Source organism: Pygoscelis adeliae, unplaced genomic scaffold, assembly GCF_000699105.1.
Source record: "Pygoscelis adeliae isolate BGI_AS28 unplaced genomic scaffold, ASM69910v1 Scaffold1, whole genome shotgun sequence".
NCBI lineage: Eukaryota > Metazoa > Chordata > Aves > Sphenisciformes > Spheniscidae > Pygoscelis > Pygoscelis adeliae.
In genome coordinates, this window is record NW_008824051.1 from 2,184,318 (window position 1) to 2,194,788 (window position 10,471).

At 42.0% G+C, this 10,471-nt stretch overlaps 1 protein-coding gene across 1 annotated transcript in view; it reads right to left on the reverse strand.

Annotated features, from left to right (window-relative positions):
• Positions 1 to 7,053: 7,053 nt before the first annotated feature.
• The window catches only part of EPCAM (epithelial cell adhesion molecule), a 12,430-nt gene continuing 9,012 nt past the window's right edge, over positions 7,054 to 10,471 (reverse strand). Inside the window, exons 3-9 of the mRNA XM_009333681.1 lie at positions 10,147 to 10,387; positions 9,785 to 9,850; positions 9,094 to 9,157; positions 8,599 to 8,700; positions 8,237 to 8,431; positions 7,776 to 7,817; positions 7,054 to 7,095 (exon numbers count right to left, since the gene is read on the reverse strand). Of these exons, the coding sequence (XP_009331956.1) occupies positions 7,054 to 7,095; positions 7,776 to 7,817; positions 8,237 to 8,431; positions 8,599 to 8,700; positions 9,094 to 9,157; positions 9,785 to 9,850; positions 10,147 to 10,387 (752 nt within the window). The remainder of the gene's footprint in view (positions 7,096 to 7,775; positions 7,818 to 8,236; positions 8,432 to 8,598; positions 8,701 to 9,093; positions 9,158 to 9,784; positions 9,851 to 10,146; positions 10,388 to 10,471) is intronic.

Genomic DNA, 10,471 nt, shown 5'->3' on the forward strand with positions numbered 1-10,471 from the left:
CGCCGGTGCTCGGTGCTGCCTTAATCTCCGCGCCGAGAGCCACGGGGTGGCGGGAGTTGTGTGTTTGTGTACAACGTCATGTCAAAGCCGAAGCACGCAGGCCTCGTTCGCGCAGGCACGCAGTCACCGAAGGCCTTCCCAGAAGAGGAAGGGAGCCCCCGGCAGCCGTGCTGAGGCGGTCGCTCCGCTTACTCCGTGAGGAGGACAGGACCAGGAGCGTGGAGGCCCGCAGGGCTCAGCGTGCCGGGGAGCTTCGCGGGCTGCCAGAAGGGAAATGCTGTGACACGGCCCGAGTACAGGGCTGTCACCTTGCTCAGACTGCCAGGAGGCAGAAGGGTGTGGGGTAATGGGCCCTCCTCCGCTTACAGGGGGAACGGTGTCCCGAGACCCCGTGTGCCCCCTTGGGCAAAGAGAAAGCAACTCTCACCCTCTTTATAGGGGGATGACTCCTCCCAGGCAGCACAAGGAACAATATGGCAAATGGCCAACAAAAAGAAGACCTGGCCCCAGTTTACACACTGAGGTCACCCGACTCGGGGACAGAAAGGGCACTGACCGCCCTGCGGTCCTCGGAGGGATCCGGAGCCCTGGCTACAGGGTGGTCCCCATCCCCCAAGTGCTTCATTTTTTTGATTTTTCGTGATCTTTTCCTTGCACTGTCCTAAGCATTTCTCATTTTTTGTTTTTCCTTCTGCTGTAAAGACACAAAGCAATAGAAACAGTATAGCTGACAATCTTTCATTTAGTGATTATTGTTTAAGAATAATGGGAAATCCCAGGTTTCATCAGCTAAATCAAGTCTTCTTATAAACTTGTCTCACACCACTTTTCTGTTTTCCAGTTAGTTCCAAATTATGATTCTTGTACCCCAACTCAGCTGCCTGCACCCTATCACCCTACAGATAAAACATGTCTTAGATTTTAACATGCCTGAGCATTTCTTGCATAACTGCTTATCCTTTCTCCTGGTTTGTGTACCTTGCTGCTTCAGAACATCCCCTTGTCTGTTTCCCATTGCTTTCTCTCTCCTTTCTACCATATATTTCCTCAGCTTCTCCCACCCAACCTGATCTCCCACCCTTCCTTTCTTCTTCCTGGCCTTCCCCTCGTCCCAGCTATGGAACGCTTTTGGGACCTCTTTCCCCAGATTTCTCATCTGACTTCTCTCTTCTTTCCACTCGGTGAATCAATGTGCTCGTCTTTAGTATTTCTTGCTGTCAGTAGGTGCTTTCCAAAAGACCCTCAGAGGCCCACGTAAGGACTACTTCAGGTTTTCACACTAAACTATCCTTTTACCACTGGGGCCACGCTGATACCTCAGTGTGAAGGTGTTGCCATGTGCTGGCTGTCCCTCCACAGCGAACGCTTTGGTGTCCCCACCTCTGCCCCGTCCCTGCCCAGTGTCACCCTGGGCTGCCTGTCCCCACCTCAGCCTTCCCCACCCAAACCCCAGTCCTGTACCCCTGAGGTAGCAGAGCTTTTCCAGAAAAGGCCTTCGAAGCCCTTTTGCAAATGCACTCGCTGAAGGACCATGGGCGGTTCTCGTGGAAAAGAGAAAGTCCAATCTGCCTTCATTTGACTTAGGAAGAAAGAGGCAAAAAATAAGGTCACCGCAGCTTTGACAGCTTTGTAGTTGCCCAAAATCTTCCTCTTATCTCCATAACAGTTGTAAAAGTGACATCGCTCTGGCAGGGCAGTTGGATTTATTTTCAGTATGAGTAAGTGTACTTTTCCTAACATTTTCAGAAGTGGCTAAACTATCTGGTCTGATACTTCCCTCCACCAAAAGTGTTTGCTTGGGGCAGTACTCACGTAGGAAAACTCAGCCTAAATAATTGTCATTTAGCAAATACAGAACCTTCTGAAGGTGCTCATAATGTCAGGCAACCTTGCCAAGAGGTGATAATACCAGGTCAGCCCAAAATATGCATTATGACTAGCTGGGAGTGCTTGTCTTTGTACATACCGATGACTACAGATAAGGCAGAAGATAGGACAAGAAGGAAAAAAGTGTCCTGTACAAACAGCTGGAGAGGAGGTGGGCTCCAGGGACCTCATTACCACCTTCAAAAGAGATAAAATAATGTCTGCGAAGCTGTAATTGCTGCACGTTGCAGTGCTTCCTTCTCTCTCCCCTGGGCTGGTTGCACCTTTTCATTCAGCGGTTTGCTCAAGGCAGCTCTGCTGAGCTGCAGGCTCCCATTTACAGAAAGCCACCACCCAAACCGGCCGCTAACGCTCTTAGCGTTCGCAGTCCGTGAAAAATGTTTATGTTGTGACATCTCTTGCACAAACGTCACTGGATTGATCACCTTTCCTCTGAGCTTCTGCCATTTGCATTGCCCCATCTGTTCTTCCAGGGCAGCTCGGTGCACCTGCTGATCCACACAGGTCTAACTCTGAATGGGAACCATCTCCCTGTTGCCAGGCTTGGTTGCTTTACCGTGCTGTTGCTAACAGAGCGCTCCCTGCTTTCTCCCTTGCCTACCAGGAGCGATGGGAACAAGAAGATGGCTGTAATTGTTACACACATGGCAGACGGAAAATGGATGCTAATCTAGACCTTAATTTTGTTGCCTTCTTATGCATAACTAGCATATACAGAAAAGTTGCAATGGCTTTTCAGTTAGGAAAATGGATGTCCTTTAACCACCCTACAGAAAAAAAAAGAAAAACAAATCCTTTTTCACCAAAGGTTAATTAGTACACAAGTGTGATCAGTGACCGCTCTAATGCTTTTGAGTTAGTGGGGATGTCACCAGAAAATCTTGTATTAGACTGATGTGTATGTAGGTGTGCACACGTATAATGCAGCAGAGACTTAAGATAATATTAACAAGATAAGAATAGTTAGTTAATGTAAGTTTGAAAACAGAAAATGTGGCTGTTGCCTTGTAAAGAGCCTTTTAACTTTCTTGTATGCACTTTTTTCACTCAGACCAATTTGGCACAGCCATGCTCTACTTTGCAGGCACCTGAACGCATAAGAATTCTGCAGTGCATTTGTGGGTTAGTAGAAAAAAAACCCACTTCTTACATATATGAAGTTTTTACATGCTATAAGCTGCTAAGCGTTGCCTCTAACATTACACACCCCCTCCTTTTTGTCTACCACCCTCTCCCTTGCATACATCTGCCATCGCATGTCACTGCTAAGACAAGGAGGACAAAGATTTTAGCAAAGTTCACGAAATTCTGCGGGGATGGGCCCAACTATCCCCAACATACGAGGCACCCCTACAGCGTGCCTGACTGCCTGTGTGCCCAGCGATGGACCTTTGTAATACCAGACCGCAGCTTGTCCTGGCAGTTGCTAGAATTCATTAACTAGCAGTTGTAAAGTTAGAGCAGCGGAGCTGCTAGCATTTTTAGTTTCCTAGAATATTTTTTGGGCTACTTCAAGCAGTCTGTAATCCAAAGTCAGTGTATATTATAGCAATCAAAGTCCAGCAGGTGAGGATATAAATAAACATGATTCACAAACAATGTTATTTCTCTTACCAAACTTACTGTGATTGTTCAGGAGGGTAATGAGCATGCTACCGTCAACAGACCCTACAGACTGACCTTTCATTTTGTAGTTGTGGAAACTACGCTTAGGGATTACGTGGGTCTTTGGAAGAACGTTGTATAGACTTTATTGGTCATGCTTTCTCAAATATGTTATTTGCATATCCTCTTCTAAAAAGTCTCTCATTGTCTTTGCATAAACATTTATTTAATTTTGCTGAGCAGTAATAATTAATATATATATGCTAGTGTAATAATTCATAAGGAAGTAATAGATTTGCACTTGCCTATACAAACACTATTTTCCCATAGGCACGAAGATAAATATTATTACTAGGGTTTCTTGTACAGTTTGTGTCCCTCCCCTCTCTGTAGCGAAAGATCTCATTTATTCAGTCTCAAATTATTTAATAAATCTTCAGTCTGCCCTTCATATCCTTTATCACAATTGATATTACATTAAAAGAAAGGGAACATGGTATCACAACTTTGTGTAGAACTTTAGATTTAAAAAAACATGCTCCTTCATGGAAGGAAGTTAATGAATTAGGCAAATGGAAGCATCAAAATATTTACCTTGTCATAAATTGATGCAGTGACTAATACTCTTCTATTAAGTTCTGTTGGTTTGTTTCTTTTACAGGAAACTTATTTTTAACTTTGCTGAATGCTTTCAAAGTATTACAATAGAGAACACAGTATTTTGTTATTTAATACCATATTATTCTTCAATAGCAATCAATTTTGCCAGCAGTTCAAAACTAGTCTATATAAGAAGAAATATCACATGCGGAGAGTTGACAGAATCTGATAGTGGCTTTTTTTTTTTTTTATTTCAGCACATTAGTCTCCTCTAGCTATAAAAAAACTGTAAAACACAATAAAGCTGCAGGATGCTGATACACTAGTTTTTCAACTCTTGTCCCCCTCATCCTTTTCCATTTCCCCATAAATACACACTGTTATGCGGCTGGACTGTTGCACAAGTGAAGTATTTAGTAAACAAAACCGAACAAAACAAAACCCGATATAAAGGTCAATAAAACTAGAAAAGGAAACTAGGGAAAAAAACATTGACCACCATTTTGAGAGCTGAGCAGCATCCTCTTTGTACCGTAGCAACTGAGTTTAGAAACAGATATAGTACAATCTCTTCAACTGTGGATTTAGTTAAACTGTCTTCTATTTTTGAATTAATTTCTGTAAACTTTGGGGTTTTCTGACCCCTTGGCTAGTTTCAGTCAAATTTGGCAAGGGAGCAGACCATGTTAGAGACAAAAAGCTTGTGCAAGTATCTAATATGAAAAGCTCCATTAGGCAAAAAAAATTGAAAAGGATCTGTCTTCCTCTACTGTGGGAAGAGTAGGGAGAAAACGATTTTCAAACCAACCAACTGGGACGAGGTCCAGGCCACACAGCAGGTACATAGCAGCCAGTCAAGTCAGCACATGTGTAGCTCCAGCCCAGCCACAGCACGACACCTCTTTCCATCCCACAGGCCAAAAATGAGGTATGAAAATGGGGATGGGGAGGGTAGGAAGAGCAGGAGGAGAGGAAACAATGGCATTATTATATCGGGGAGAAGAAAGGAATGGCAAGGAGACCATATTATAGACATTTAAGAAAGTGTAGGATATGGAGATAGTGAAGAATTGGGGAAGACAATAATAGACATGACTCAGCAAAAGGCGAGCTTACTGAAAACTAGACTTCATTTGTTTAACAGCTTACAGAACTGTATGAAATTCATCATACCTCAGTAGGCCGCCTGCATACCTGGGGAGAAAGGGAGCGGCATACATTGGCAGAGGAAGAGACTGCCCTACAGAAGCTGTCACTGAAAAAGACCCTAAAAAGGCTGGAAAGCACTCTGGTAAATACCCTACGTCAGGATTTTTGTGCTTAGCAGGAGCAGCAACTTGACAGAGCAAACTGATGCACATGTCTCCACTTCCCAAAACATACCGTAGACTCAAAATAAATTTAATAAAACCTGGGGGCTGCAGCAGCCCAGCACACACCCCTAAGGTAATAGCACCAGATGCTGGAAGACCCAAGGGAACGGTCACTGCCTGCATTGCAACATCCAAGACGGTAACGCGTGCATGTCAGCTACCACCTTGTTCAAAGGCAGAAGGTATACTGGTGACCTGTGACATCAGAGGTACATTCCAGTAACTTCCCTGTTGTATTTAGCAGATGCACACAAGCTCTCTGATGGGGTATGTTTCACATTTAATTTTACGAACACAGTATGTAGAATATCCTCTCAGTGGTTTATCCTACTATTCCTGTTTTGGGGGGGGGGGGGGGGGGGGGGGTGGGGAGGGGTATCAAAACAAACACACATTAGTAATAAGATTTGTCATTCAGTTCCTTATCTTGTATCTCATTATGTCTCTGGCAACAGGAGTTACAGCATTTCCTTTATAAATCAGATACGCTGGGTGGACTATACATGTTTACTTGCTAGCCAATATACATCACATAGATGACTGACTGCCAAAGCAAGCTCTTTTATCCAAAGCTCTGGCAGGTAGACAGCCTGTGTAAGTTCGGTCAGCCTCCATGACAGTAAACAGCAATAACAGCAGAAACAGACTCCAGCTGTGCAACAACTTTGCAATGGATAGCTATGCAAATCGTGGTAATGGTGTAATAGCTCTTCCCCAGCTCCACAGTCAGATGCCAAGGCTTCCCGCCCCCAACCCTACACCGGAGATGTTCTAGATTAGGGGCTTTGTTTTACTATAAATACTTACATAGCATTTGAAAGAGCAGTCTATGCATTCCTGAAATTGCTACATTCACAGCATGTTTATTTTTTACACAAACAATCCATATTTTACTCCTGTTGCACGTTAGGAGTGGAAAATAGGATAAAGCATACTTTTCACAGCTTTAAGAAAAAAATATCATGCTATTGAGATATTAGATGGCTAATACAAACTTTGTTAATTGGAGTTCTAGAATATTTTCACCTATGCTGAGGTTGCTTGCTTTAAGGAAATATTACACAGCTGAATTTGTAAGCATGATAACTTAGCAGATCATCCATCATTTCAACATGGAAGAATTAGAAGCCTGTTTCAAAGTTTTATTAATTCAAGTCATAAAAAAGTTACAGCAACTTCAAATATGTACAAACAGCCATAAAAACATCACGTTCAGTTATACAGCAGACAGTCTCATTACAACATGGCTACAAAGTCATTACTTTCAACAAACCTCCCACAAGGGCAAAATAACGATTTAAGCATGTATGTTCCAAAACCCTAGTAACAGCAGTTGTCAACTCATTTCATCATCATAAAAAAAATAAAATCAGGGAGCAATAGTTAAGTGTGACTCGAGTAAGATGAGGCATTTAAGATTTAACTCTCAACAAACAGTAAAAGTAGTAGCATGGTTACCAGTCTTGGCTGTTAAGAGTTTTAACAATCATTAAGTGAGCACAATTGCCTCCCTTTCAGGAGTAACCCATGCCTCCAATGTTTCTGTTGTCTTCTTCTTTGAATCTTACTCTGTCTTCAGCTGATTTAATTACGCATTCAGCCCTCTATGCATTTCATTCATTTCCTTCACCTGGAGGGGAGGAGGTAGAGAGAGATCAACCCTTATGCTATGTGAGACCCAAGAAGTCAATAGGACTTAACAACCCAGGTTTTCATTAGCAAAGGGATTTGATGTAACACTAACAGAATCAAACATGCCAAGACCACTGTAACACTTTCAGCTTTGTTACTATTTTTAAAAAAAACACAGCACTCTTTGGGGTGCGTACAGGGAGCAGGCTTTACTATTTAGCTATAACACCCTCTGGATTCCTTCACAAAAGACTCTACGCTTGGGGTGAAGCACCATGCACTAGTACCATTTGTTACTATTCCCTTGGAAAGTAGCTCTTCAATAGAAACTGCAAGCTCCATGCAGATACCTTAAGTAAAGGTCTTCATGACAGAACAAGACTATCACAGTATTTCCTGTGGATTGTACAGCCCTTGCTATAGATCAGTACTTGCTGTCAGCACTGCCCGCCACCCCCGGGAAATGCAGCAGATCACCAGTTGCCTTTGAAACTAGTGTAGAACGAACACAGTGAACATTTCCCAGATGAAAACTAGTTACAGAATTTGAGTACTTTCAGTCCCCTTGAACACAGCTGAAGCACCCAAAGAAAGCTTTTAACCTAGAGCAAACTTAGGAGTTTCTGGATTCTGGCCAACCCCCTCCCTGCACATCCACCATAAACAGAAATTAATTACCTCTGCTTTCACGTACTTCCCTTTCCTCCTCCTTGTGAGGACCTGTAAGAGAAGGACGGAATAATTGTGAAGTTTTCTTTAAATCTTGACTGACTTGTAACTTTATCTGGTTGTGACTTCAAAACTCCAAACTTGAAGCTGTCCCTTCCCCATCCTTCCAAAGCGAGGTACATGAGAGGCTGTCTGTCAATCTCTACTACTTTAAACCAGGAGGCAAGACAGGTACTTTCTTCACCTCAGTGAGTTTTTCCTAATACTTCCGTTTTCCACGCACCACCCTTCAGTCGTAACCTGAAACGGTGATGGTATGTCCATCACCTCCTTCCCACCTCCCAAGTCTCAAAAAAGAAGCCAATCTACAGAGGAAGACTGTTCGTATCAGAGTCCAGTTACCCTGGTATGTTGTTATTTCCCAAATTACACTGTTACCTGTTCAACTTGGCAGCTTTGTTAGAACTTACCAGAACAACAATTCCAGCAACTATTGCTACTATTACTACTACAATAACAGCAATGAGGCCAGGAGTCAGAGACTTCATGGAAAACTCCGGTGCTATTTCATCAACGTAGTAGACCACTGTCTTCTCAAAACGCAGCTCTTCATTATCAATGCTGACGTTCAGTATGTTATTATGAAAGATGGAGTCACCTTTTACCTAAGAACAGATAGGAAAAAAGAGACTTGCTAGTTCACATTGTAATAGGCATTCATCTGGGCACTGCCATAATTCATCTTGCTTTAGCCAGTACACAGTAAAGACTACTGAATGCAATGCAATATACACATCTTGTCTTCAGCAGACTTTACCCAAGACACACTTACATCTTTTTCAAAGTAGTAGGCCACATCAGCTATATCCACATCTCCAGAAGATTTGTCTGAGGAATTTTGATCCAAATTAATAGTAATGTAAGGTTTTTCATACTGAAAAAAAAAAAGGTAGTATAGTATTAAGCAGGGGCTAGTTTAAATCCAACTATCAAATACACAGCAAAATATTATGATCCAACTTGTGAACTTGCATCCTGAATCAAGTTTATGGTACTTGTTCTCAAGCCAACTGTTTACAGTATGATTCAAATTCCACTTTTTTAGTGAAGCAAAGTAAGAATTCATCTACAGACTGAGGAGAGCAGTATGTAATTTCTCCGTATTTCAGTTCAGATACAGCTATTTGCTAGTTGCTCAGTAAGTGTCACTATTTTGAGAGCTTCTAATAAGACTCATGCTGTATTGCTTTAGTCAAACACGAGTTTTCAAAGTTATGCACAACAAAATATAATTCTGATACTTTACTAAAAATTATGTGCCTCTTACCTCAACACTAGTTATATAGCGTCCATCCAGCATATAACGATTGACAATTGTTTCTCTGAAGAACCTGTAAGGATATTAAAGCCATAGCTGTTAAAAACAGTACTGGTTTTACACATCTATCTTCAGAAGCAGGGAAGACCAGTGTAACTGTTTTTATTCCTGCAGTCTCTCTGTGGTGGGTTGACCCCAGCTGGCAGCTAAACCCTCACCTAAACACTCACTTCCCCCTAGCACGATTGGGAAGAGAATCAGAAGGGCAAAAGCAAGAATCTAATAGCTACAAGCACATTTTTCTAACTATATGACCTCTGGCAGAGAGAAGTAGGATTTTATTTTAGCCAAAAAATAGCTAAACTGTTGTTTTTCTCCCGCTGCTTCTATGCAGTCCTTCCACCATCTTTGTCAGTTTACTTTTTGGGCAGTTTCACCTTATTACCTTCTATTTCCTTCAGTACATTGACTTGATTAAAAAAAAGTAGCAATCAATTTTAAATGGAAGTGAATCTCCTTAGTAGTTAATTCATTTCCAATAAAAATTAAAGCAATTCTATGAAGGATCTGTAGGTCACTTGTGAGATGTCTTACAAATGAGTTCACAGGTTTGACAATGCTTTCAAACATTGTTTGAAATACACTAGATTTCTAGTAGCACATGCAGACACTGCCATGACATCTTACTATCATCACTTACTTCTTTAAAGATTCAGTGTTCAGAGGAGCATTTCTCTCAGCATGTTTCATTTCAACGATGATCCCCCTGAAGTAATAGGCAAGTACAATGAATATTCTTAAAGCACGTGCATACAACAACACATACTAAAAATCTAACCCCAGGGAAAAAAAACAGTAATGAGAGAAAAACAAAGAAAGCCCCCTCCAAAACCCTTCAATATCTCCTTGTTTCTGAAGCAAAAAAACCCCCCAGTAATCAAGCATTTATTGCTCCATCTTCATTCATCCCCAGTGCATCATTCATACAGATAAGTCCTCTACAACGCAGAACCTAATACAGGAATGTTTTCATGTCACAGCACACCCTGTTGGAAGACTTACGTCGTTCTGACTAATCGATTGCACTTCAAGTCTGCGTCATGTTTGTCAGTTCTTCTAACACCAGCTGTATTCACACACCAACAGGTGTTTCCACTGCACTGCTTCGCCTTGAAAACACCGGTATTTTCACACTCAGGATCATAAAGGCCATCAGTATCTTCAAATGCATCTTTTGGTTTCTCACGACGACCTGATTTTGAGCCCATCACTTCCGCTTTCATCAACAGGCATTTTGAAGTCACTAAAAATAACCAGAAAGTCACATTATGCAGCACATTCGAAACCTAGCTCTTAGTCTTAAAAACACAAGGTTACATCAGAAGCA